Source organism: Chelon labrosus (assembly GCF_963514085.1).
Source record: "Chelon labrosus genome assembly, chromosome: 12".
Lineage (NCBI taxonomy): Eukaryota > Metazoa > Chordata > Actinopteri > Mugiliformes > Mugilidae > Chelon > Chelon labrosus.
In genome coordinates, this window is record NC_140345.1 from 14,453,166 (window position 1) to 14,481,066 (window position 27,901).

The following is a 27,901-nucleotide window of genomic DNA, read 5'->3' on the forward strand; positions in this document are numbered from 1 at the left end:
AAGCCTTAAGAGCATCCCATACTGTTAATTAGACATATCTGGAGATATATTGGTGTTCAGAAAGAAAGTTATTTCTGATTCCATATATTTGATAAAGTTATCATCTGACAGTAAGGTTGAGTTAAATCTCCAGTAGTCCTCTGAGGAAGGGACATAGACAAAGTCACGGGCCGAATAAAGCAGGCTGACCTATTTGCCACACCAGGATTAGTGGAGGATTGATCAAAGACTGGATTTAACCAGCAGTTAAAGTCACCCCCAAGTACAAGAGAATAAGTGTTAAGATTTTGTAATAATGTCAACAGCGTTTTAAAGAAACCCACATCGTCTGTATTTGGGGCATATACATTGACAAGGACAACTAGTAAATTATATAGCTTACCAGTGACACGTATCACATGTCGGCCAAATTAGTCAGAAATTACATTGTGTGTTTCAAAGGCAATGACCTGATTGATTAGAATTGAAATCCTCCATGATTTTGTTTGGAAAGAGGAATAGAAGACCTGTTCTGCCCATTGTGATAGCAAGCGACTATTGTCTAAACTGTGGATGTGGGTTCCTTGAAGGAAAACTTTGTTCAAGGTGGTTTTGAATGTGCCATCAGTCTGATCACTGGTAGTAGGATGCTGGTTGGGATGTTGAGACTCAGAGTTGGGGTATTAGTGGGACATGCACTGTTACAGACTGTCCAACCTTCATGACTCCATAGATCTGAATATCTGAGGGAAGCCCTGGAGCAGATGAAAATACATCCTGAAAGAGGACCATAGGAGAAATTATATGATAAATCACACTGGTACTTTTTAACATTCAATTTTAAAATTACATTGCTAATGGAAACGAGGCTAGACAGACATCACATGGAAAAAATATGACCCAGTGATGAAATAGGTAACCATGACTAACTCCAGATACAAGTCAATTTTGTCACATAACCTTCTGGCGTCTCCTTTAACAAAAAAAGTTTAATGTTTTGGAAGGAACTCAAGAGTTGAAAAATCTGTGGGTGGACCTGAATGGGGCTGTGCAAAGTCCAAAATAGGAGAAATGAAAAGAGAACTATTAAGAATAAACTAGAAGTAAGATCCATTGAAAGATAGAAAAAGAAAAAAACAAACTCAACCAGACATGAAACAGGAAAACACTCAAAACAACAAAAAAAAACAAATGCACTGACAGCTCACAGAGGGAAGACTTGGATGAGACACAGTTGAAACATGTCCACCTGTATCCACTGGGTGTCAGTAATCAACAGATCATCCAGATGTTCAAAATGGATCTGACAAATCAGACACAAAAACAAAAGCCTAAAGTTGATGAGCTCGTGATCAAATTTCAGAAAAGCACATGTTGTAAAACAGCTGAAACAACTCTTCAAATATAGCCTGCATCCACCTAATTTTCAAAATAAAGTTTCACCCTTTCAAAAAAGAAATTGACTTCTTGCACTTTTAAAATGGGCGGCAAGAAGGTCCTGGGTTAGAATCCATGGGCCGACTGGGCCTTTCTGTGTGGAGTTTGCATGTTCTCCCTGTGTCTGCCTGGGTTCTCTCCGGGTACTCCAGCTTCCTCCCACCGTCCAAAGAAGACATGTTCATTAGGTTAAATGGTGATTCTAAATTGGCCGTAGGTGTGCATGTGAGTGTGAATGGTTGTCTGTCTCTCTATGTTAGCCCTGCGATAGACTGGAGATCTGTCCAGGGTGTACCCCGCCTCTCGCCCGATGACAGCTGGGATAGGCTCCAGCAGATCTCACAACCCTTCACAGGAACAAGCGCTTACAGAAGATGAATGAATGAATGAATGAATGAATTAACTTTTAAAATTAGATTTCAAGTTTTCAAAACACTTATATTTTTATTTTAATGAATGTGTTTATTTAGTTTTTTTTGTACGATCTTGTTCCCAAAAGCAGCAGAGGGCAGTACTTCCTGTTCTGGGTGTTTCTACCTCTATGCATGCATTTTATATGTTAGATATCCTATTTTATGTTGACATATATTCATATACAGTATATTAAATGTGAAATTATTTTATTAATCTCAAAAGTCAGCAGTTTAGTCAATGAACTGACTCCATGTACCTTGGTCCCTAACTGATTAACCTCAGTAAGGAGAGTTTCACCACCTTTAACACAAATACACGTCCTTTTCAGAAATATTCTACTGAAATGTGGGTGGAGGGTATGATTTGCAATCCACAAGGAAGGCTTTCACTAATTACTATAATTTTCCTTTGGTATTTACTGCTGCATCTTGTGCATAGATCATTCAGCCTTTTTATTTTTTAATTTGCATCTAGTCAGAAATATAACACACCTTTTAAACATTGCTCATATTTTTGATTATATTTACATTTCAGAGTTAATGTGTTAAAACAGGTCTGTTCATGCTTTGAAGACAAGAGCAGCAAATTTAACTTCTTTATGCCACTATGTTTTGTTTCATCAGCCAGTACCCTGAACTGTTATGAGTGTATACCAGAGGGGTATTGCACAAAACTAGAATAAAGAAATCCAGGATAATTGAGCAAGCGCGGCTTGACTTAGCCTGCTCGGCGCATCCTGGCGTAATTGGTTGCACGTTTGCCGAGCCAGGATTAAAAGGCGCGGCTATGTTAAACCAGATGAAGATAGCTGGGATAAATGCGCATTCACGGGATACTTAAACAGACCTCGCGATCGCTCACAGAATCACTGATGAGAACATAGATAAAAGTCGCGCGTCATATTTCACAGCCGCGGAACAACAGCTCCTGATGCAGTTTTACGAAGAGGTGAAAGATTCAATATGAAAAAAGGCAATACTATTGCCATAATTAAACAACGCGAGAAAGCCTGGCAGACAATAGCGGACCGGCTTAATGCGTAAGTAGTCCAAAACTGTACAATTAATAAACAGTGCTCCATTGGAACCGTCATAATTAGGCTACAATTAAAAAGGACTAAAGGAGTTACTTTTCAAGTTCCTCAGGAAATGTAGAGTATGATTAAGTGCAAACAAGTATCCACAATGTGTGTGTTTAATCTATTTTTCTCATGTTACGTTTTTATCTATTTTATCTTTCTACCTTTAATAAAGAACAAACTTGTCTGGCCATAAAAGGACCTGGCAGCAAGTTAAAATTAAATATAAGAACATTTTGCAGGCTGGTAAGTGACTTTAAATAAAGGGAGGCCAGTGATGGAGGGGATCTGGGAGGGACAGTAACCGAGCACCATTTTCCCAGTCAACATCAACAGCCACTCGGGGGGCCTGCAATGTTATGCAGTACCACACATGCAGCCATAACGTCACAGGCCGTGTCCGGGGAAACCCTCAGGTAGTGCAGGCACTGAAACCGAGATTTCAGAAGGCCGAATGTCATCTCGATTCGAGCCCTTGTTTTATTGTGTGCATGGTTGTAGGCCTACTGTGGTGGGGTTTGGGGGTCTGCAGGGGAGTCAAGAGGAATGACTCGCAGGCGTATCCTTAGTCTCCCAGCAGCACACCAGACAATTCGCCAGACAATACAAGATATCATTTAGAAAACACAGCAGAGTTACACACACAATGTCCAAGGTGCTTACAGTACAAATAAAAAAAAAATGTGTGGCTTACCTTGTGAAAGCAACTCGTAAATTGGACTAGCCCGAAAAAAAAATGTTAAGTTGTAACGTATTAAGGTCATTAAATGCACAGAATTAATTTCTGTAGGCCATAACCACAAATCACTCTTACCTGAACATTGATGCTGTGGAAGGATTTCCTGTTAATGTAATCCTTACATGTGTGCAATCCACTGCATCAATGACGTTAGGGAAAGCTGTAACAAAGAATAGTGAGTATCCAACTGTGACTGATCAAATTAGAAACTAATGGTTGCACATTGAAATTGAGGTTACCTGCAGTCTTGTAAAACTCCTCCTTGATGTAGAGGGGTCTTCTGTGGCCAGGGAAGGTGATGAATATGTTGCTAAATGATTTCAGCACCAGACAAACACGTCTTATTGTGCGGCAAATGGTTCCTTAATTGAGGTTCTTCTGCATCCCCAACAGAATAAAGGAAGCTCCCACTTGCAAACCATCTCAATGTAACACAGACCATCTGTACAGTGAGAGCATGGCTTCACGCAGTCTGGTGCTGTATTTTTGGACCCAGCAGCCTACATAAATATCTTAGTCCATCACCTGAGATCAATTACTGCAATAAAACACATATTTATGAAACCTCTGACAGCAATTTGACAAGCAGTCTTCATTCATATACACAGCAAAGGTTACACTGAGCAATGAAATTTTTACTTTGAATGTTACCTTCACACAACTAAAATAAACAACTAAACTAAACTAAAATGAAGGAAATACACTCACTCTAAGCATAGAAAAGCAAATCTCACACACATTATGACACATTGTTTTTTTTTACATGAAATTATACTACTTTCTCTACTTTTGTTAACATGTGTCAGTTTAACAGTTGTTGCCAAAAGTGTCTATTGCATGGAATAAACATTTATATTCCAATGTGTCAGGCTTATTTTTAAAGTTAAATGTAATTTCTATGCTGGAGATCAGGGAGCCTCCACAGAAGTGGTAGCCAGCGTTCAGAGAGACCTGGTAGGGCACAGAGTGCTTCGTGCACTCGTAGGGTGCAATGGCCTCGTAATCCCTAGTGGGAGCAGCATCTGTAACACAAACAGCGAAATAAAGAGTTCAAACGCCCTCTAAAATCAAGCAAAGACGAGGATGAAGAAATGCAGTTTAAAAAGCTCACATGCTGCAGCCACCAAGGCGAAGAGAATGAAGTACTTCATGGCTGTGCTCTGGAGCTTCTGAGAGCTACACACTGCAGCAACACATGTACACATGTATACAGGTACACATAAACAGCTCTTTATCAGAACCTCCCTCTTGTGGATTTTTCCGCTTCCTGGATTAAATATTATCCCACCTGAGAAACAGCAGCATGGTTAAACACAAAATCACATGTACTTCCATGAATAACCTATTTTCCAGTACAGCCCCAAATAATGTGCTTTTAAAATGACTGCCTATGTAAAAGCATGAGTCTGAGTCTGTAATTATAAGATTGGAATTAATATTTTATCATGGCTTTATTGTACTAAATTACAGCAGTTATAGCCAAAATGCTTAGCTACATATACAGTAAATGTCCCCACTGTGGCATAAATTAAAGGATTATCTTGTCTTGTCTTATTACATTTCAGATGTCAATATTATAAAATATTACTGTAATCTTCTATCTTATAATTTGCTTAATGATATCCAGTAGACGTTTCCAAATATTATGGATGTAAAAATCATTATGGTTAATTAGTTGCTTTTATTAATTTGGTATATAGTTGATTAGAAGAAAAATGTTTAATATTTACAGCAAGTTTATAATTTATAGGACTGCGCTCTTCTGGACTGAGGCTTCTGATGTTGTTCCTGGGATCTGTTGGAGCCACTCCCCCAGTTTGGGGGTCACTGCCCCGAGTGCTCCTACTACCACAGGGACCACGCTCGCCTTGACCTTCCACATCTGCTCCAGCTGTTCTTTCAACCCTTGGTACTTTTCAACTTTTCCGTGTTTCTTCTTTCTGATGTTGGCATCTGGTGGTATCGCCACATCTATCACCACCACCTTCTTCTGCTCTTTGTCTACCACCACTATGTCCGGTTGGTTGGCCACGACCTGTTTGTCAGTCTAGGAGCTGAAGTCCCACAGCACCTTGGCCCTCTTGTTCTCAGCCACCTTCTGTGGTGCGGCCCATTGGGATTTGGACTTCTGTGGTGCGGAATACATATACAATTAAGTGGTTACGTTTTTATATACAGATGAGATATCAGATATATAATGAAATGACCTATTCAAGATTTAAGATTCAAGAACGTTTAAGAAGTTTATTGTCATATACACAGCAAAGGTTACACTGAGCAATGAAAATCTGACTTTGAATGTTCCCTTTACACAACTAAAATAAACAACTAAACTAAAATTAGGGAAATACATTTAGTCTAAACATAGAACACTAAATGAAAACTGTATAATATTGTATAAAGTTCTATACTGTACATATGTAATAATATATGTGTGTGTACGCTTTTCTAGAGTAGATTTTAAGAGAGCTTATAACATGTTTAGGGACATTTGAACGTTTGAAATTACATCCATCCACAACTGTGTCTCTTCCACAACAACAGTTAACATCAGCAACAGAAACACAAACATAGGGTTGTGTGTTTAGATATATTTATATTATGTATTTATCTTGGACTTGTATAGGTCATAACCGGAGACTCACAAAATGACCCCAGCCACCGCTATCAACAAACAAACCAGAGACACATTGACAGCTCTTGAAGCTGATTGGTCCCTCAACGTGCATTCAGTGACGTCAACACTAAGCGACCGTCTCCGGTTGTGTTTCGGCTGATGAGCTAACAGCTGCACCGATTGTGTTTTGGTTTGGTTTTGCCTCCCATGTGCCATTATCATGAGGTAAGAAACACAACAGCGTCCGTTTTTCGATGGTGTCTGCCCGTTTTTGTCGCTGGCTGTTCGGGTGAGGCTGCCGCTTTGCCTGAAGCTGTGGTAGCCTGTTAGCTAACAGCTAGCTCCATTACAAGATCAGCACCTAATGTATGCGGAATGCGCAACCATTGCGGATGTGGTGCAGAAAAAAATGCGCATCGATGCGACATAACACAGAAGTGAGCAGCACTGGGGGAAAACACTGACATGGCTGTTTTGTTGTTGTACATAGTTGTAAGCAGTGTTTTGTTTTGTTGTATTTTCAGCTCTGGGGGCGATTCTCTGCCTGGATGATGCATCTCAGAGAGAAACAAATGGACATTTAGATGTAGCACTCAGCCTGATCCAGGTGTTTTACACAGTGTTAACATGTTTTCATAAAACAGCTACATAACTAAACATGAAAGGAACTGATTTTAGTGTCTTAAACTAGCCATTAAACTCTCTGACATTCTTCAAAACAGATCATTGTTTTTGCTCTCTCTAAGTTTTTAGGTTTTAAGGATAGTATATAAAACTGTATTTAAGTATATTGTATCTTATATATTTTTTATAGAAATCACTCCAAAGTGTGTGTGGCAGCTGTGCCCTGAGCAGTTTTCATGATTATGTGAGTTGTAATGTCTTTCGCTGTGACTTCAGTCATACTTTGAACTTGTATTAATGGGGCAGGAGCTGTCCGTATCAGAATTGGCCCGCCAGTCAGTTCTGCTGTAAATCAGGTCTGATCCATGACTGAGTACTACGAGGAGGGGGGGCTGCTGTACGAGCAATCACCTCCCATGCACATCAAAGTGGAGTCTCCGGAGGGACCCTTTGGAGGGGGAGCCTCAGAGAATGGCTTCCCCAGGGAGGATGACGACTCGGAGGGCAGCTGTGACCAGACCACTGGATTACCTGGGGGGCTCCCTTTCAACGTGGTAGTGGTGCATCCGAACATCATGGCACCCGGCATGTCCTCAGATGACCTCTTGTCTATTGAACAAAGTAAGCCTAAATTGGATTAGGACATTATAGAAAACAGTTTTGTGCATTACTTTGCTTATATGTAAACTCTTTTAGAGGACATAGGACCTGTAGAATACATGTGCACTTAAAGAATTATTTCTTGAAAGGATTTTCTCAGTCAAATTATCAACAGCTACAACATTTTGTTTTCATATGAGAACATATAGCTACTATACATTCACTAACGACATATAAACACACAAAAAGTTTATTATCATGTGCCATGGTTTGCCAAAATTAGTTGTAGTTGAATAAGCTTTGGCTTCGCATAGTTGACATTTCTCTTACACAATGTATTTAGCAACTGTTGATGTCCTTTCCGCAGACAGAGCTATGTCCGCTGCACTGGCTGCCGGTGGTGCAGGAAAAAGAAAGAGTCGTTTCAGTGGAGCGGAGCTTGAAGTGTTGGTGTCAGAAGTCACTCGGTGTGAAGGAGAACTCTTTGGTCCTGCAGGGAGGCTCCGACGGAGGGAGAGAGAACGCATCTGGGCGGGAATCCTGGAGAGAGTCAATGCCGTGTCCAGAGTCCCGCGTACCCTCCGAGAGGTGAAGAAGCGCTGGGACGACTTAAAGAGGCGCAACGGGGGCAGGCTGGCGGACGCCCGCCACCGCACCTGCTACCTGCCATCCAGCAGAGGGGCCTCAATGCTCGGACGTCCTTCTCAGCCGAGTCCCAGACTTCAGCACGCGAGGCAGAAGCAAAGCACCAGACCAAAGCCCAGTTTCCCATGCTTCCCTGACGCTGATACAGGTAAAAATAAGATGCGTAAGAACTCTGCTGCTTTTCTTTGTTGCATTTGTGGATATAACTAAAATCTGCAGGGGCTGTGTTCACTTTTGTGCAGGTTTAGGAGTTGAAGGATCAGAGAGAGATGGTTTGGAAAAAGATGAGGACAATCCTGAGCGTGAGAGAGACATGGGAGAACCGGAGTGTGAAGCAGTAGAGAACAGCATGGAGGACAAACTGGGATTAGGACTGGGTCTGGGAATAGGACCACCACCTCCTTCAGAACGATGGCTGCCTCCTTCCCCACTCTACAGTGCTCCTTTTCTTAACGGCAGCCCTCAGCCCAGCAGCCCTCAGCCATCGCTCGGCGCACAGCAGGGGCCTCTTGAAGCCCCTCCTCGCAGCTCCTGGCTTGAAGATGAGCTACGTGGATTAGGGGAAGCAGCGATTCAGCTGGGAAATCGGGTCGAAAAGAGCCTCCGGGAGTTTGGTGAAGGTTTCAGACAGGACATGAGAACACTTGTCGCTTCACAAGAGGCATTAGCCGTCAGTCTACAACAAAACAATGTCCTCTTGAAAAGATTACTGGGAGTTCTTGAAGCCCAGCAACAGCCGCAGCCACAGCAACATCGTGTACAACAACCGCACCAATCACAAGCATCTCAACAGCACTTACAGCCAATTCAGCAGTCGCTACAGCACATAGAACCACAACAGCAGCGGATTGAAACACCACAGCAGTCCCATGCTGTGCAGCAACAACAGCACCAAACTCAAATACAGCAGCAACCGCAGGTCACCCAGCGTTCGAATAATCAGCCAGCGGTAGCGCCGGTGCCTGCACCATCATCCCCAGACATACATGGCACTTTTCCCTCCGATCCACCCACAGAAACCAATGGAAGTGTGCAGAGGCCACGCCGAGGAAGAGCTGTTGACCACAGGCGCAGAAGGCGGCGCTGAGGAGATGTATTTAAAAACTGCACATGCATATTTGTCGTTTCAAAATGTGAAATCATCCTCTTTTTCTACTGACAGTATTTCTGTAAAAATAAATAATTATTTGGAGTTTTATGTCTCACTCCAAATTAGTAATCCATCTAGCACTTATCCAGAAAGGACTGAAGGGGATAAGAAAATTCGACATACGAGATTGTAGGGTGGCCTTAATATCAGTTTGGTTTTTCAGCGTACATACTACTGTGGTAAAAGACTCTTAAAACAGTTGTTCTGTGGAGTGATAACTTCACCTAATAAGACTTTCTATACCTAGATAAGTGACTGTAGGTGCTGACGTTTAATATGCATGTCTCTGTACATGATTTGCAGCAGAGCTGCAAAGTTCAATAATGCTCTTACTCGTTCAGTACTGACTGAATGCTGAATATTTCAGTTCTCCTGATACACTAACTACACTGTCATAAAGTACTTGTAATCTGCAGTTGTTACCATATATTGTATTTCAATAGCTATTGTAATTACCTGCTAAAATATGCTTGTGCTTTTATAACAGTTTCATGGTACGCGCTTTTCCAACTTTTGCTTGGAAATAAAGTTAGACTATATTCTGTTCAGAGCGTCTCGAGGCGAAGATGTTATATTTTGAAGAATTGAGAGTTTTTTTGAAGCAAAGAAATACAAAAGACTCTCCAGACATACACATCACGGTGTGCTCCAGGCATTAAAACGTGTATTTATGGTGGAATTTAAAAACATACATAAGTATGTAGGGGCTATTTATGATAATCTTGCATGCAGTATCAAGGATGTGTTTGTACATAGTTGCAAAGAAACAGCATATGGCCATCATCTGTGTAGTTTTGCACAAGCTATATTTTGTAGATAGCTACTGTTCTGATGAGATGTAACTAAACTTAATAAAAGACAGACGTGGACTGCAAACGAAACCTTTCCGATCACTTGTGGATTTGTCACCGCATGTAAAAGAGTTAATCTAACATCAGTGGTTGTGCTGAAAAGTTTATTTTTAATTAATGAAGTTGTGAAGAGAGTGTTTGGTTGCGTGGGGCTAAACAAACTCGCAGTTGCACCAAAAGGGGGAAACGCTTCAAAATATATTCGCTGAAGTTGATGAACTGCACCTGGCGGTCCGTGGCAATCGTTTTATTTTGAAAATTTTGACCGGAAATTTTAATTCCTGGCTAGCATGATCCTTGTGTGCTCTGGACAAGGGGGTGCATGGGTGAAACATGGCCGCCGTAGACCCGTCGAAGTCTCCCAAACGGCAGAAAACCCCCGCGGAGGAGGTGGAAACATCTGGGGAGACGACGGAGGCGGTGGGGTCGGCGTGCATTTCAGACCAGAAAGATGAAACGGCGTGTGATAAAACGTCGGGTAGCCCCGACGGCGAGCAGAGACCCACTGCTGGCAGAGACGGCGGCTGTGTTGCCAGCCATTCTGAGGTTAGTGTCGAGTCCGGTGCTGGAGCAGACGAAACGACATGTACTTCACCGGAGGACCTAACGTCGCCGGAAAAAATGGCCGAGGCTCCAGGCGGCGAGCAGCGAGCTTACGACTGGTCAGAAACTGAAGACGACGATGGAGAGGCGAAAACACGCGCGGAGGAAAACGACAAGCATGGTATGCTAACGTTGTTGATGTATTTTTCACTGTTAGCTTTAGCCTCCGGGCTAACCCGAGCTGTAGCTCTCACTACCGGTTCTGTGCACACTGTCGGTTCTGTTCAACTACCATAACAAAGTCAAAATAGCATCCTGCACTGTAGGTTATCATCTGCTTTTAGCACTGATAGCTCTGTTAGCTGCATGCAACTTGCCAGGGTGAGACTGTTTACAGTTTGCTAAGTTATTACTGCTATGTGCATTTCTCTTCCAGACCTCGCTGATGTTGCTGAGGGCGCAGGAGAGGCGCAGCAGGATGTGCATGTCGAGGGTGACATGACGGCTGACGCGCAAGAGGAGCCCCACGAGGAGGAGGAGGACAACTCGCACGCTGATGAGAGGAGCGCAGAGAAGTCGCAGCCTGAGGAGCCGGTGGGCGAAGCCGACAGCGCGGAGGACTTCCGCGAGGGTGACGATGAAGAAGAAGAAGAAGAAGAAGAAGAGGCAGGGCGAGGCGAGGGCGCAGGTTCACCAGCGAAACATAAAAAGTTCTGCCTGGTGTGCAAGGAGTGCGGGAAGAGGTTCGACCGGCGCGAGACGTTCAACCTCCACCGGCACTTCCACGCGCACGAGGATGAGCTCACGCCCCTCACCTGCAAAGAGTGCGGCCTTACCTTTCAGCACCGCAGCAGCCTCATTAAACACAGGAATGAACATAAGGAGAAGGAGGAGCGGCTCGTGACCCCGAAGAAGGAGGTGCAGACAGAGGAGGAGGGTAGTTTCGAGTGTGCAGAATGTAAGCGTGTCTTCGCCACGGTCCATAAACTGAGGGAGCACAACTGCAGCAATACAGAAGAAAAGCCTTATCACTGCCCCTTGTGCCGCCAGGAGTTCCAGTTTAAGGTGTCTATCACCAAGCACATGATGGCTCATTCCCAGGAGAGCACCTTAACATGCCAAGAGTGCAGTCAGACTTTCCCCAACAGCATGGCCCTGCGCTTCCACCAGAGATGCCACACGGGACTCAAACCGTACGAATGCCCGGAGTGCGGCATGGTCTTCAAACACTACTCCGTCATGGAAGACCACCGGCGCAAGCACACGGACGGCAGCCGCTCTCACCTGTGCAACATCTGCGGTAAGACTTTCAAGTACAGCAGCCTCCTCCATCAGCACCAGTACTTGCACACGGGCCAGAAGCCCTTCCGCTGCCCCGAATGCGGCAAAAAATTCGCTTTCGCCCAGAACATGAAGGCCCACTGCCGCCAGCACAGACTGCGCGAAGCCGACTCGTTAGGCGAGCAGCACAGCAAAGCGGCCGCCGCGTCTGCTCAGGAGGCCGGCAGAGGGCCGGGGAAAGAGAACTCGCACCTGAGCGAGGAACCAAAACGCACTTTCGGCTGCCCCCTTTGTCCTCAGACTTACACCTTTCCCGCGAATCTGAGAGCCCACATGCTCGTTCACGAGGCCGAGTACGAGACGCAGGACAGGACCCCCCGACCCCCAAAGGAGAATGACAAGAACTGGGATAAAGGACACACCTGCCCACACTGTCCGTCTGTCTATCGTGATGAATCCAGTTTAAATGTACATATGTTAAGTGTCCACAAGTCTGTTACACAGTATTTAGAAAAACTGACAACAAACACTAGGCAACAGTTCGCTTCGTATGGCAATGATAATGCACAGGGGAAATGGAAAAGTGAGGGCGTTAAGTCGTACAAGTGTTCTGAGTGTGCAAAAACCTTCCGCCATCGCTCCGTGTTAGAGTTGCATATGCGCATACATTCCAAGGACAAGCCTTACCAGTGCAAAGTGTGCGGCAAGGGCTTTAGATTTGGTAGCTACTTACAGCAACATCTCATCATTCATACGGGCAAAAAGCCATATAAATGTCCAGACTGTGGGAAGGACTTTGCCTTCCTGCAGAACATGAGAACTCATCAAAAGCTGCACCAGGAGAAACCATTCCGGTGCAACAGCTGCCGCAAAGGCTACAGCGATGAAACCCAGCTGCAGCACCACATGCTATCGCATAATGGTGACAAACCTCACAAGTGCGACCTGTGTGACAAGAGCTTTGGTTTAGCGTATCTGCTCCGTGATCACATGAACACGCACACAGGGGAGAGGCCTCATCGCTGCGACGAGTGCCACAAAACCTTTTCCTGGTTCAGCAGCCTGCTGGTACACCAGAAAATCCACGCTCGCAAGCGGCAGGGCTTCAGCCAGTACAGTTCTTTACCGGTCAGCGCGAGGATCAGGGGCAGGGGGAGCAGGGGGAGAAGAGGAGGAAGGCTCTTGTGGGGCTGGTCTAGACCTTTAGGGGGCTCGGGGATGGTCACGCCTCAGACGGCTTCTTATCCAGTCCCTGCACTGAGAGATGCCGAGTTGCACAGAAGGAGAGCGCAGCCACCGTCTTCCATGCTCTCGTCTGGCATGGATTTACAGAGCCGGCAGCAGAAGGAGCCATGGCTGCCTGAACTACACCCTCAGCCGGTGCAGTGGAAAGTGGACGGCGGGGAGGTGATGCCTGTCCCGTCGTCGCAGCAGCAGCAGACGCAGTTTGAGGGCTCGGCACAGCCAGGGCTACAACAGCACCATCAGAGAGGTTCAAGCTGGATAGATATCCCTTTGACGTCTCAGTCAGACTCGGCATCTGTGCCAAAAAAGTCCAGCCCGTCGTCAGTTAGCGATTTGGTGCAGCTCAGGCAGCACAAGCCTGTTACTTGGAGTAGCGCGTCCACTTCCACAGTGATAGCTTCCACAAGCTCTGTGCAACATGATTTTTCCGTCCCCACCTCTTACATCGACGGGGCCGCTCTGTGGAGCGTCAGGCCTGCTCTGATAGCAACTTCGCAGAACTCGGCGAATAAACCTGGCCAGGAGCTTCAGCTGCCGAGGTGGGCGGTCGCCCCGGTGTCATCGCAGAAGGAATCGTCCACGCCTCCTAAGAAAGAGGACAGAGCGTGGGACATGAGCAAACCTCAAGTAATACCGTCGACTGTTAGCCAGCCGGAGAAGCCGTGGAATGGCTGTGAGCCGCAAAAAACGTGGGCTTCGGGCTTGGCAGGTGCGCCCGCCTCAGCTCAAATAGACCAAAGCAGCGCAATGCCGGTGTCAACCGCTGTCTCTCATGGGGTCGGCAGCACCTTGTGGGACATAAAAACGGCGCCAGGAATTCCAAAGACTGTAAATTCCACAGAGAAACTGGTGAATAGTCAAGATTTTCAGCTGCAACAGAAGCAGGTTTCAGCTGCCTGGGCCAACTTGCAGACGTCAACACAGAAGATTCCCATCTCCATTCAGTACGAGCCACACCGTTTTGCCCAGGGGATCGGGACTTCACTATGGGGCTTCCAAAACAATCCCGTCGGCCCTCAGACGCTGCTTGCTGGACAACTCAAACCAGGCAACGGACAGGAGCTGCAGCAACAACCAATGGTAACAGGCACTCAAATCATCATAAATCCGTCTTCTCCTTTTTTCTCCTCTCCGCTTGCTCCGCTCCCTCCTCTTGCTTTGCCTGGCCCTCATCCTCTTCACTCTGTTGCAGTTGGTGCACTTCAAAGGCCTCCACACCCAAATATCTTTTTCACACCACAGGCACTCATGAGCGAGAGGCCGCACCTGACACAGACCCTGCCCCTACCTCAACTTGCTCCGCGGACAGAACCTAACAAACTCGGATCCCGTTTGCCTTTTGCCCCTGAACGGCTTCTCCAGTGCATGATATGTGGGTGCTCTCTTCCTCGGGAGCTGGATCTACAGATGCATTACTTGCAACATGCACAGGGAGAGATCTGACATTTCTATACTAGTAACAACACTTAGTTATGTTTTTATAATTTTCATTCTGGGGCTCCTCATTTATTTGAAACCCAGTTGTGCAGTTCGACGGTGTAAGAGGATGGGCATTAGATACAGAGAGATAAACTGACTTGATTTAGTTTGCACACTTGATGCACATTTAAGCTCCAAACTGGACTGAACAGAGTGTGTTTACATGTGCCGTTAAACTGGTTTCACCCTCGTTTTATCTTCTAGGGTCGCAGATAAATGAGTTTCCCCAGTCTACATTTCATTTATATCTAAATACATTTAGATTTAGATAATATTAGTACTTTTATAGTTCTGTTCATATGTCCTGAACCATTTGTACTGTGTTTCTTCATGTACAGTTTACTGTGTGCCTTTTTTCAGTACAGTCTGCATGTCTGCTGTCTTGGTATTCTAGGCCTAGTTTGTGCTTAAGGTTGACTCTCAACAGTGTGACCTCACTCCCAAAATGCAGAGCAACTCTTTCAGGCGTTTGCTTTTGGAGTGGAGAGGAGTTGGGGGGTGTTATACTCACAGATTACATTAATGTCATATAAGGAAAAGCTGTACAAACACAGTATGATCCTGCTAGGAAGCACTAGTAACCACGGGTCCAGTTGTCATAATGGTAACTGGGTCAAATCAGAAGTATCTCTAGACAAAGTCTGACAGTAACATGTAATTCTGTAAAATTATCTGATTTCTGGGAACATGAAGATTTGACATCATTACGCAAGTAATGAGAACGCTGTTGTCAAATAGTGAATTTTGTAATAAACCTGGATTCATGTGATGTTTTTTCATTATTATATTTCTTTTTATTTTATTTATTTATTTTTTTTTTTTTTACAATGGTAAGACAAACATTAAAAACTGACAATATAAAATGAATTCTTCGTTCCAACTTCAGTCAAATTCAGCAAATCCTTGCCTGCACACTTGATAATTAGATTTTAAAACACTTCTGGTTTGCAGTATTTAACACCTGCTGTGAACATGAGTGCAAAAATGTATTTTTGTGAATAATTAATAATTTGGTTCTGTGACTGTAGAGTTAGCCGAGTGCAGAATCTCATTTCCTCTGTTTTGATTAGCTTTGATCAGGCCATTAAGTAACAGAGGATCTTTGTTACTACTGTAAGATAGACACTCATTTGTAAAAAAAAATAAATAAATAGCTCTTTCCTGTGCATTTTAACATTCACCGATTCAACAATGTGCCCTTCTACCTCTATCCACAGTTTTAGCATGGAAGTTTTTTTCCCATGATGTCTACGTATTGGATTAAATAAAAAGCTGCCTTTGATTATAAGAATGTGTTGCGCAGTAATTCACAGGTGACCCAACAACAATACATCAGCATTATCTGGAAGTAATTGCTGCAAATTAAGTTTAACATCTATTATGAAACACATTTTGATAGTTCTGAATTTCTAATATTAACAAAGTAATAGTCCACAATAATTATTGCTGATTTATTAATATGCATCAAGTTACTGTTAGTCACTGGAGATATCTATTTTGACTGAGTAAAATCTTCTCAGTGCATCATTTGATAACCTTGCCTTATATCAAATATGTAGAACTATGGCTGTCGAATATGTTGGTGGAAAAGTATTCATGTGGTAGAGGCACAAAACATGATCTGATAACAATTAGTAATGACCCTGTTTCCAAGAGAGATGATATTTAATTGAAAATAGTATCAAGACAACATATTAGAGATCCTTTCTTTTATATATTCTCATTTTGACTTGCCAGCAACTTCTTTCAAAAATAAGGAAAGTTTGCACTGGGTCATGTTTTAACAATCAGCAAGACTCAACAGATCGGGGCCTCCTTCGTTGTACTTTTGTTTTCATTGCTTCAAACGCTTTCAGTGTGTGACAGGTCTGGACTGCAGGCAGACTAGTTTGACATTGTTTTGCTGAAATAAGCAAGGCCTTCCCTGGAAAAGACGCTGCCTGCATGGGAACATGTTCTTTGTTGCTCCAAAAATCTACTGTTCAGCATTAACGGTGCCTTCACAGATGTTCTAGTTCTAGCCATGTCGCGTGAACTTATTATTAACGCCCACACACCATCACGGATGCTGACTTCTAAAGTGTATGCTCATAACAAGCAGGACGGCCCCATTTTAGCCTGGAGCACACAGCATCGGCGATTTGTAAAACTGAATTATTTTTGATTCAGCAGACCACAGGATAAGTTTACACTTAGCATCAGTTCACCTTAAATACTTTCAGGCCTTATCTGGCTCTTAAGATATATTTTTCTTCACAAAACTTGCATTTGTATGTGCAGATGATGAACTCAGCCTAGTCCCTTGTGAATACAGATTTCTCTGGATTCCCTGAATCTCTTAATAGTATAACAGATGAGGAAATCCACCAAATTCCTTGTAAGCATTATTCTTAGGTTCACAGAGTGGTCAAACTCTCCCTGTCTTTACTTCTGAAAGACTCTGGCTCTTGAGAAAAACGTTTTTTCATCACATATTTGTTGCTAGTTGACTTAATTATTTTTGCCAGGGGATAATCACTTTTGAAAATAACAGCTTTCACTTGTGTTAAGAAAACAAAACAGAAGAAGAACAGGACTGTGCTGTGTGGAAGAAACAAAACAGAGGGCGAAGAAGACAGCACAGGGTTACATCATAATTTATTTAAAAGAATCATATTTAGATAAAGGGATTTTTGTTTGTTTTTGTTTTGTTTTGTTTTGAGGTTCCGCTTAATGTCACGCAGACTGCAGTCCAGCAGGTGGCGGTAGTGTACGGCGGTAGCGAAGAAGAAGCAACCACTTCCGCCGAGGGAGGAACGGACAGAAACAAGACACACTGCGCAGGTGTGAGAGAGACGGTTAGCCTGTTCTCTGTTTACCATTATTAGTGTACGTAGATCAGAAAACACAGCAGTAGACGCTGCACTAGTATGTGGTGACTGAGAAGGTTGTCATATACATGCATTGCTACTCGGTCTGAGCAGACTGAGTGGTCATATGAAAGACGTATTTTAAATCAACGGTGGCGCCGTTAAGCTAACGAGCACTAGCTAGGCTAAGCTAGCCGAGCAGCCACGCCAAGATGGACGGATCTGCTGCCGCGGCGGTCCCGGAGGACGGAGGTGAAAGCAGTACCCGCGATGGCGAGGGGGCATCTGAAAACGACGTGGGTCCATCGATCGAAGACGACACCGTTGACAGTAAGTATCCAGGCTTTAGCCGCGACTTTAACATGAACCACAGAAATGCTACCAATGCCCCACTGGTATGTTAAACGACCATAAAACGTATGAATCTACTGAGATATGATGGCTTTAGAATAATAAATTATGTTTACAGCAAATGCATAACACCAACGATCAGTATAAAGTTGTTAATTTGGGCTTAAGGCTGTTAAGGCTTTTAACCTCATTGAAGCTATTGAGCATTGGACAAAAACAGCGCCAGTGCTGGACAAACGTGATGCTCGACCGCATGGATAGTACATTATTGCACTGTAGTCTTAATGCATTTAACCTTAAATGCAATAAAGCAGACAATATATTAATTTAGCAAAACTCCCATCACTGCAGTCCCAATGAGCAGCATTTGTCGTGTGGCCTGTGCTAACTGAGAAACCAGAGATGAAAAGTTAACCTGCAAATGGCCAGAGTAGGGCTGTTACATTAGTCAGCATTAGTTTTCACTAGTGTACTTTACGCTTTGTCAAGTGAGTGTATATGTTATCCTTGTGAATGGCGTACACAAACAGCCACACTTGTTTTCCTCGATGTGACAAAGCAAAAAACAGAGAAGCAGTTTAGAGAACAACAAGCCATTTTGTGAGGTCTAAAACAACGTTGTCACTGCTTTTGCTGAGTCAAGAGCATGACTGTCAATTGCCACTTTAAGGTTTTTTTCATGCTGTTGCCCCCCTCTTATACTTTCTGGTGTGAAACCGGACCTGACAGCCTCAGTCTTTCTAGATGTGCAGGTCATTTTTCTGTTCAGAAAAGCCCTAACCAGGATTTAGCACCTTGGAAATAATTTACTCTTCCATGTGCAATAAATGTGCATTTAATAGTTGGTATCAGTGGATCACTTAAAGGGGAAAAACTACTGTTTTTTTTTTACAACCTGGACCTTATTTCTGGCATAAAATACGACCATATACTCACCCATATAACTTTTGTGTAATTTGTAGTCGTTTGGGAGATATTTAGATCTGCGTATATCCATATAGTGGGAGTGACTGGAGTGACGTGCAACCGCGACGGTCGGCTTGTTCTCCTGTAATTTGCAACTGCTGTTTTTTTTACAACATGGCTGAATATTTTTCCGATTCTGAGGTTGTGGACGAACCATAGCAGTAGCAAATTACAGGTAAACAAGCCGACCGACGTGGGTGCGCGCGGCGCTCAGAGATGACATCATCCTGGGTCTATAGGTCAATCTACAGACCCCGGATGATGATAACAGGTAACTCCAGACTCAACGGGGAATAGCACTAGCGTATGATAACAAAATATTGGTGAAATGAACGAGTTTCGCGGCAGATAAAGCGTTATTTAGAGGCTGCGTTTCGGTGCCCCATTCACTGCCACTATATCAGAATCAGAATCAGCTTTAATGGCCAAGTATGAACACATACAAGGAATTTGACTCTGGCAACTTTTCTCTCTAGTACAGAAGCATCTTAAATAAGTAAAATAAAATAAAATAAATCTCAATCTGTACACATAAAATATAGGATAATATATCCACCAAACCAGGGTTATTGTACAGTGAGTATATACAACAGTGCAGAGTTATTGATTATTGTTCATGCGGATGGTCTCACACTCTGTGACTGCTCAGAGTTCAACAGAGCGACAGCCCGGGGGAAGAAACTGTCCTTGTGACGGGTGGTTTTGGCGTACAGTGCTCTGTAACGCCGGCCTGAGGGGAGGAGTCTAAACAGGTTATGACCAGGGTGTGTGGGGATATATGGATATATATGGATCCATATATGGATATATATATATCCATATATCTTTCATATATGGATATATATATGTCCATATATGGATATGTCCATATATCTTTCATATATGGATATATATATGTCCATATATGGATATGTCCATATATCTTTCATATATGGATATATATATGTCCATATATGGATATATATATGTCCATATATCCCCACACAGATATATGGATATATATGGATATACACAGATGTAAATATCTCCCGAAGGACTACAAATTACACAAACGTTGTGAGTGAGTAAACGATCGTATTTATGCCAGAAATAAGGTCCAGGTTGTAAAAAGCAGTAGTTCCCCTTTTACTCTGTGTAGACTAAACATTTCAGAAGTTTTGCTACACAGTCTTAAGTGTATTTTGTCTCTTTGGTAGGACACACAAAGCTAGTTCAGCTTCAGCGTTGTCTTTCTCTTTTCTTTTTTTTTAAGTTCTTTAAAAAAAAAAAAAAATACTGTGATTGATTACATTGTATACTCTAAAATAAAGATATGGTTTGGACCTGTGTTTTTGTGATTTTTTTTTTTTTTCTCCTTTCTTTCCTTTTCTGGAAACAGGAGTGGCTTTGACCTCCTATTTTCCCCTTTCTATTTCTAGGGGTTGGGGTTTTCTGCTGTCAGGATTGTGGAGAAGCCTTCAGAGAGGAGGCAGCCTACTTGGAGCATCGCCAGCAGCACCCACATGGAAACATGTGTTTAGAAGACCATGTGGACGCATTACATGATACACACAAGGACAATGAAAGACCTTATTACTGTTCGTTATGTTCAGTGTCATTTGTTGAACTGAGTGAATTTGAAACGCACATGAAGACGAACCATGAGGAGATCTCCCAGAAGGAGTCTGGTATTCAGAAAAATGCAGGGATGACAAAACAGCAAACCTATGAATGTCCAGACTGTGGGAAGTCTTACTGTGTGATCGGACATTTTCTCAACCATCTGCGCTCACACAGACAAGCTGCGAAATCGGTCTTTAACGACCTCGAGCATTTGAAAAAGAAGTCGTTCCAGTGCGAGTTCTGTGGGCGGAATTATTCTCGTGCTTCGGCTCTCGATGCCCATCGCCGCTGTCACGAGGAAAAATTGGTAAAGTCAAAAAACAAGAGTCCGGGAGACGCGGTTCAAACCGGAGAACCCGTAGCTGAAAACAAGCCCAGCGAAAATCAGACGGAACGTAACCCTGAAAAACTGTTTAAGTGTTCATGTGGTAAAGCCTTTTCTGCCCTGATGCGCCTGAAAACACATCAGCGATTTAGCCGCAACAGCCAGTGCTCTGGAGAAGAGGTGAAACAAAAACCGAAGAAGAGCAGCAGTTGCAGCGAGTTTTACTGTAGTGAGTGCAAAAAGAATTTCAGTGGCCATATAGCCCTCTTCAACCATCAGCGGTGGCATGCTAATCACTCGGGTGATTCGGCTAATAGGTTTCCATGTGAGGAGTGTGGAAAAGTATTCATGACTCTAACGTTCTACTACAGGCACCAGCGCACAGCACACAGCGATGAGACCCCAGCAAAGTCTTTTCTTCACCAGGTGTGTCAGCTACAGAAGAAGGCGTTCGAATGTAATCATTGTGGGCTGAAGTTTTCTAGGGCTTCAGCCCTCCATTCCCATCAGCTTCACCACACAGAGGTGTTCAAAGAAAACGAGAAGGAGGCCCAGATGCACGCCTCTCTGCAGCCTCAAGAAAAAGCACCGGAAACTTTAGTGAAAGAAATTGAGTACTTGGAGGCTTCTTCGGAGGGACAAGAGGAGTCGGAGAGTTTTCCTCCTGTAAATATGGCTGAAGAACCGCCTGTCGACGACAACGATGAAGACATGGAGAGTTATGAACCCGGGGACTTTAATGTTCAGGTGATCAGCGCAAGTGAATCCGAGGACGAGCCAGTCCAGGACCTGAATCCCGACCTCGAGCTTCTGTGCGAATCGGACCAGGAAGCAAAAGATGACGGCGACGCTGAAGTCTCAAAGTCGGAGATGGACTTGAAAATTGTACAGATTGACTTTGAGCAAGCCGACGAGCAGTGTGCGCTCATTGCAAGGGAGGCCGAGAATAACGCAGCCGAGGAAAGATATGATTGTCCAGAGTGTTACCGTTGGTTTTCTAATCCTTCATCGCTGCGCGTTCACAGAATGTGGCATGGCGTTCATAAGAGGAGACAACAGACAGGTCAGTCAGTGGCAGTATACACATGTGACACGTGCGGCCATGAAGCCGGTAACTATGCAGCACACTGCAATCACATACAAACCCACAATGATCAAAACACGAGCGACAATGTATTATATGAGACAGAGGGATCAGAGAGGAAAAACTTGACGTGCAATGAGTGTGGTAAATGTTTCTCCCGTATGTCTGCTTTAGTCTCTCATCAAATGCATCATCCCAAAAGAAAACAGTTCCAGTGCCCAGATTGCATGATGTCTTACTTGCATGCGGCTAGCCTGTTTAACCACATGAAAACTTGCTCAGCTCAAAAGAAGGAAAACATTTTAATCACTAAGAGAGAATACAATCCAAAGAAAACCCTACTAGGCCCAAAGCTCTATTATTGCGAACAGTGCGGCAAGGGTTTTTGGTCTTTAGGGGCTTACTCCCACCACAAGCAAGGTCAAACGCAATGCGCAGATTTAAGGCTTCGAAAGGGTGCTGCGGGATCTCTGCATTCTGTTAACGGACATCCACGCTCCTCCAGCGTTAAGGTTGCGTGTCCGGTGTGCGGCAGAAAGTTCCGCCACAAGGGCACTATGGCGTTGCACATGCGCAAACACGAAAACGGAAATCACACGTGTGAGCTCTGCAGCAGGTCGTTCCGCCTTTTTTCCAGCCTCCTCAGACACCAGGTCGTGCACAGTGACCAGCTGCTCCCGCCGCCCGTTAAGTCCTTTCAGCATCAGGTCGAGCAGTTGAAAAAGAACACGTACAGCTGCCCCGACTGTGGGAAGCTGTTTTCACGGGCCAAAGCGCTGCAGTTCCACATGAAAAGCCACGGTTATGAGACGGGGCACGCTCCGTCATCACCTAGATCCACAGCCACGCTGGAGGACCTGCAGTGTGCTACGTGCCTTGCACATTTCAACAACAAGTCCTCTTTAAGAGCTCATCAAAAACTTTGTGTAAAAAGAGACAGTCAAGCGAATAAGGAGCCAGAACGCTCTGATAATGATATGATATTGAACAGCGGTAGCGTGGATGCGAGCACACAGAGAATATCTGAACCGTTAAAGGCACCTATTGGGGTAAAGAATGAAATAGACAAGTTGGAGAATCACACAGAGCAATGCAGCATAAAAACCCCAGCTACAGACAGTTCAAAATACAAGTGCAACAAGTGCGAGCGGAGCTTTTCAGTGATTGGAGCTTTAAATCTCCATAAAAGAGTTCATATTGACAGCTACAAATCTGTGCCAAAAACAAAGTTATCATTTTCTGTAGTGTTAAAGAAACCTAAACAAGAGGAGCCAGGCAAAGGGCTGTTCCACTGTTCAGAATGCGGGAGGCGGTTCATGTCCAACTCGGCTCTCGGCTCCCACAAGCGATGGCACAAAGTAGAGAAGTGTTCACACTCCGCGCTAAAAGACGACGACTTCCAATCTGTCAGCCACAAGACAGAGGACGGGCGTTTTCAGTGCAAGAAATGTGGCAAACAGTTCTTTAACCACCGCGTTCTCCAGCGCCACCTCATGTTTAACCCTCAGTGTCAAACTAAAACTAAACCGGAGGTGAATTCGGATGAAAGCGGCGAGATTGACGGCGTGTCGGAGCGCTTTTCATGTCCGGAGTGTAGCCAGGCATTTGTGGACAGCTCGCTTCTGGTCGCCCATTATGAAAATGAGCACTGTGAAAGTTTGGGGGCTGCAGACCGTCAGGGAGATAACGCATTAGACCCCGTCCCAGAACAGACTGATGTAAACCGCAGTGGGAGTGAGTCCATGTCTTTAACGGTGAAGCCAAAAACTCACCAGTGTCCCCTCTGCTCTATGACCTTTGCTAAAGCAAGAGGTTTGCGTGCCCATAAATGGCAGGCACACTCAAAGAGCGCTAAAGGCAAAAATAAGATTCCTTTGAGTACAATAGTTGAGCCCACTGCATCGAGCAGTGAAGTCAGCAAGACACTAGATTCATCAGATGTAGAAGACACTACAGCGGCAATGAAAGATGGTACTGTTGGCAGAGGAAGGAAGAAAATCAATCCAGACCTGTCTCCGGTGAAATTTGTCTCGTGCCTGGACTGTGGCAAGCAGTGCATTTCTGCAGGTGCCCTACTTGACCACAAGAAAGTGTGCAGAGAAGTAAAGCAAGAGCCTAAACTGGAGCTCCAAACCCGTGAAGCCACAGCTGAGATCCCCCCACCACTCAGCCGTCTGTTGGAGCACGCGGTCAAATGCCTCTTCAAGTGTGGAAAGTGCGGGAAAGCTTTCCAAACGGAGGAACAACTGGACACCCACAAGACCAAGGCAAAGAGCCGCCCTTACTCGTGCGCCCTGTGCTGCCACGGCTTTTGGACCGAGAATCAGCTGCAGCAGCACCTCGCCTGGCACGACGAAGTCCGCTGCCGCCTCCCGAATGAAGTCCGCTACAGGCTCAGCGCTGCTCTCACCTCAAAGTCTCAAAAACAAAACTTCCCCGCGTCTGACAACGCCGGGAAGTCTTTTCCGTCTTCTGCGTTCGGCCGACCTTCACAGAGTAGCCATAAGTGCCAACACTGCGGTAAAACCTTCCTTTCACCAACTGCATTACAGAAGCACAAAACGGGGCAGTGCAGCAGCAATGACTCGTACCACTGCTCCGTTTGTCCCAGGACCTTCAGTGAAATACAAGACCTCATTGATCATCACCAGGAATGTATCAGTGATTACAGAAGCGACGCCCCTGCTGCGGTCTCATCAGGAGACACCCACGGCCTTACTTGTCTTGAATGTGGAGCTACCTTTTGTCAAGAAACTGATTTACACCAGCACTACACAGAGCATGCTCACGGAGTGTAAACCGAACAGTACGGAAACATTGACACTGTAGATTGTTAGGTATTGTTTCTTCTAGAGACGACCAAATGTATTAAGCTAGAAAGTTCTGTGTTTGATCCTCTAATTTGTCAGAGTTGTAGCATACTTTCCTTATTTGTTTGATATTATTTGAAATTCTTAATATTTTTGTTAGATTATGTTTAGTTTTTTTCCCTTTTCTCAGGCTTTTCCTTGACACTGGACTAGTACGTGTATTAATGCGAAACCGCTTTTATACGATTATGTCGTAAATGTAGCGTTTAGAGCCGTTTCAGTTTTCTTTATTTTGAGTAGACCTGTTATGAATGTCTGTTGAGCCTCAATAATCCCTTTGGGGATCACTGTTAATATTTTAATATAGCTAAAAAAAAAAAAAAAAGGAAAAAAGTTTACGCATGTCTGTCTTCATGCATTTAAAAGTCCCAGAAAAATGAAAAGAGCCGTTGACCGCCAACCGTTACTAATTAAGCTCCTGTTATTTGTTAATGCCTGGAGTTTTGATGAATGAAGTACTATTTGCATATTTCACAGAAAGAAAACGATATCTGAAATTCAACAATGTGCACTGTTGAATGTTCCAGTCCTTTACTTTATAAAACTAGTTTTACAGTCTAGCACTTGCATTTTATGTACAATAGGTTGTTTTCTAAGCGCCACCTTCTCTTTTCTTCTCAGTGTTAGAGTTCTATGTTGTGGAATTCCTTAATTAATCTAAAAATAGTGCTTATGTTCATGTGGGATAGTCCCGTCTGTAGGAGAAATGTTATTTTGCTATTAATTTGATGATTTTTGTTTGTCCCTAGATGAAAAACATGGTACTTATTTAACTTGCTGTTTCAAAAACAAAGATAAAAGTTAAAAATAAAATGGTTCATTTTGAATGAAGAATTGAGTCATGTGGTTAATTCAGTCTCCAGTCAATCATTCTGCATTTAGGTTTAATCATCGCTCGGTTTCATGGATGGTTTCCTCTACTTAGGTGTCTGTTAAATACCCATACAGCAGCGTGCTCCACGTGAAAACACAGACCATCACCATATTTATAATGAATTCATAAAATGTCCAGTAATAAACGTCAAAGTAAGAGTTTTGTAAATTTGGGCTTGCAAAATTAACTTTGAAATCACTTCTGTGTTGTCATACTTCCTCTTACAACAGCAACTACAACTGAATCGGTCACTTTTTGAGAACAACACGACCCTATACCGTCTTCTATATTTGTTAGATTAAATATTTTAAGTATCTTTGGGTTTTAGAGTGAACTTTGGATCAAAATAAGACACTTCAAGATCTCTTGGTCTTCACTTATCTCCTACTCTTCTATTATCTACACTATTGAGATAGTATTGACTTTATTTTAAGGATGCATATGCCGTGTGCAGTTGAAGCACAACGGGTTTTTAAAGTGCATTGCTCTGAGGACATATTGGACAGACACCGCTCAGATAGTTTCTCCTGGTCTATTTAATGTTCCACAACTTGGTGTAAACTGGTTCCACCCACTAATTAAACATCATCTGACAGGCAACAGTGAGCAGGCTGTGCCTTCATAGAATCACTATATGTCCCAACTGGCCAAAAAAAATAGAAAATGTGTTATTTGACATACTTGTTAGTTTGTTAATTGGCTGGATTTCCTGTAAAATGTTTTAAAAGAAAATGTGTTGTTTTTTTTTCTTCTTTTGTAGTCCAAGGAAACAGGATTACGTGTAAGGACTGTGGACTGAAGTTTAAACACTGGGACGTCTACAAGACTCACCTGCACCAGCATGCCCTGGAAGAGGAGGAGGCTCAGATGGAATACAGCGGTTTGCCTGCCGCAGCACGAGTCTCTGGAAGAGAAGGAGGAGATGAAGACACGAGTGATGATGAAGATGGGTCCGCCTCGCCACAAGATCAACCCTCAGAATTAATGCAAGGCGCTGAAGTTTTCACAGCCTCGATGCAGAATACCTTTCGTAAGGTTTATACTTGCATGGTCTGTGGGAAGATATACATGTACCTCCTCCCTTTCCAAAAACACCAGCGGCTGCATACGGATGTGCCGCCCGCTGTGAAGTGTGAACCGGCTTTGCGTAATTACGAGTGTCCAGATTGTGGGATGTCGTTCATTAGGCGATCGCGGCTCATTGGCCACCTGAGAGTCCACAGGAAATTAAAAAAGAAGTCCCACAGATGTGATCAGTGTAGCAAGGCCTTCACTTCTCTAGAGTCGTGGATCGCTCACGTTAACCAACATAAGCGAAAACCGTTTTGGTGCTTGAGTTGTGCCAAAGGCTTCAGAGATGAGGCGTCTCTCGATGATCACCTGCAAACTCACAATCAGGGGCAGTGCAACCGCAACATTTTCCACAAGAGTTTTGACGCGTCGACACAGATCACGAGTATCATCAGCGCCAGCATTGGGCCAAAGCCTTACCTGTGCACATTTTGTGGAATGAGCTTTAGCTATTATGCAAGATTCCTGTCACACCAAGAAAAGCATCTTAAAGTTTATGCTAAGTCTGGTAGAGTGTCTCGGAGGAGATCTGGCTTTATAGAAAACCAGGGAGTGGTTAAACAGGAGACAATTCTCACTAGTGTTGAAGAAACCGAAATGATTAGAAATGTGGGAAAGCTGCAGGGAGAGGTAAAAAATGAACCTGAAAGCTCATCGGAGGAGCCCATTTGCGGGGATACTGACGACTCTGAGGATTCGGACTGTGGAGAGCCTGTGCATCACTCCAACCTCTCTCAGCTGTCAGGCTCACCTGGATCTGATCCACCCGGCAAGTCAGATTTAGAAACTGAACAAGCAAGACCGGAGCTGCTGGATGAGATGGAGTCACAAGAAACAAGCGTGCACGGAGAGCATAAGTATTGGGAATGGGAGTGCATTGTATGTGACATGGGCTTCGATGAAGTGGCGAAGCTCCATCTGCATTATGTGAAACATGCAACTGGAGAGCTGCCTATACCACAGGATGACACTGAGGGGTGACCCCCCACCCCTCCCCCGGGAGCTTTTATTTTCTCATGCCGTGCCTGTGTTCACCTCCATATGGAGTTCATGCAAACTACGGTAACTTTTTGTAGAATTAGTCTAAGAAAATGTAAATTGAACTAAAGCTACCTCACTGTACTTCTAAATGTTAATAAAGTCCTTGGAAACTGATTTCATTGTTTGTTTTTCTTCCTTTGTAAATGTGCAGTGGACTGAAGACTCAAAAGCTCTTACTGTGCTCCG

At 43.9% G+C, this 27,901-nt stretch overlaps 3 protein-coding genes across 7 annotated transcripts; all 3 read left to right on the forward strand.

Moving 5' to 3' along the window:
• Positions 1-6,386: 6,386 nt before the first annotated feature.
• LOC311496971 (uncharacterized protein) lies at positions 6,387-10,231 on the forward strand. Of its 3 annotated transcripts, XM_084557038.1 has the most exons (5): positions 6,396-6,701; positions 6,789-6,871; positions 7,195-7,509; positions 7,856-8,281; positions 8,376-10,231. In XM_084557038.1, exons 3-5 carry the CDS (start codon positions 7,254-7,256, stop codon positions 9,218-9,220), a joined length of 1,527 nt encoding a protein of 508 aa, XP_084413164.1. In that variant the 5' UTR covers positions 6,396-6,701; positions 6,789-6,871; positions 7,195-7,253; the 3' UTR covers positions 9,221-10,231. The 3 variants fall into 3 exon arrangements, with proteins under 3 accessions (XP_084413163.1, XP_084413164.1, XP_084413162.1); XM_084557037.1 differs by having other exon boundaries at positions 6,387-6,489; positions 6,789-7,509; XM_084557036.1 differs by having other exon boundaries at positions 6,789-7,509.
• A 229-nt stretch (positions 10,232-10,460) lies between these two features.
• LOC311496368 (uncharacterized protein) lies at positions 10,461-15,927 on the forward strand. 2 transcript variants are annotated; one of them, XM_084556206.1, is made up of 3 exons: positions 10,461-10,858; positions 11,114-14,283; positions 14,446-15,927. In XM_084556206.1, the coding sequence occupies exons 1-3, from the start codon at positions 10,468-10,470 to the stop codon at positions 14,644-14,646; spliced, it is 3,762 nt and encodes a 1,253-aa protein (XP_084412332.1). In that variant the 5' UTR covers positions 10,461-10,467; the 3' UTR covers positions 14,647-15,927. The 2 variants fall into 2 exon arrangements, with proteins under 2 accessions (XP_084412332.1, XP_084412331.1); XM_084556205.1 differs by having other exon boundaries at positions 11,114-15,927.
• Positions 15,928-17,484: 1,557 nt separating this feature from the next.
• LOC311496937 (uncharacterized protein) lies at positions 17,485-27,829 on the forward strand. 2 transcript variants are annotated; one of them, XM_084556988.1, is made up of 3 exons: positions 17,485-17,861; positions 20,267-21,838; positions 26,364-27,829. In XM_084556988.1, the coding sequence occupies exons 1-3, from the start codon at positions 17,744-17,746 to the stop codon at positions 27,653-27,655; spliced, it is 2,982 nt and encodes a 993-aa protein (XP_084413114.1). In that variant the 5' UTR covers positions 17,485-17,743; the 3' UTR covers positions 27,656-27,829. The 2 variants fall into 2 exon arrangements, with proteins under 2 accessions (XP_084413114.1, XP_084413113.1); XM_084556987.1 differs by lacking the exon at positions 26,364-27,829 and having other exon boundaries at positions 20,267-26,308.
• The last annotated feature ends 72 nt before the right edge of the window (positions 27,830-27,901 follow it).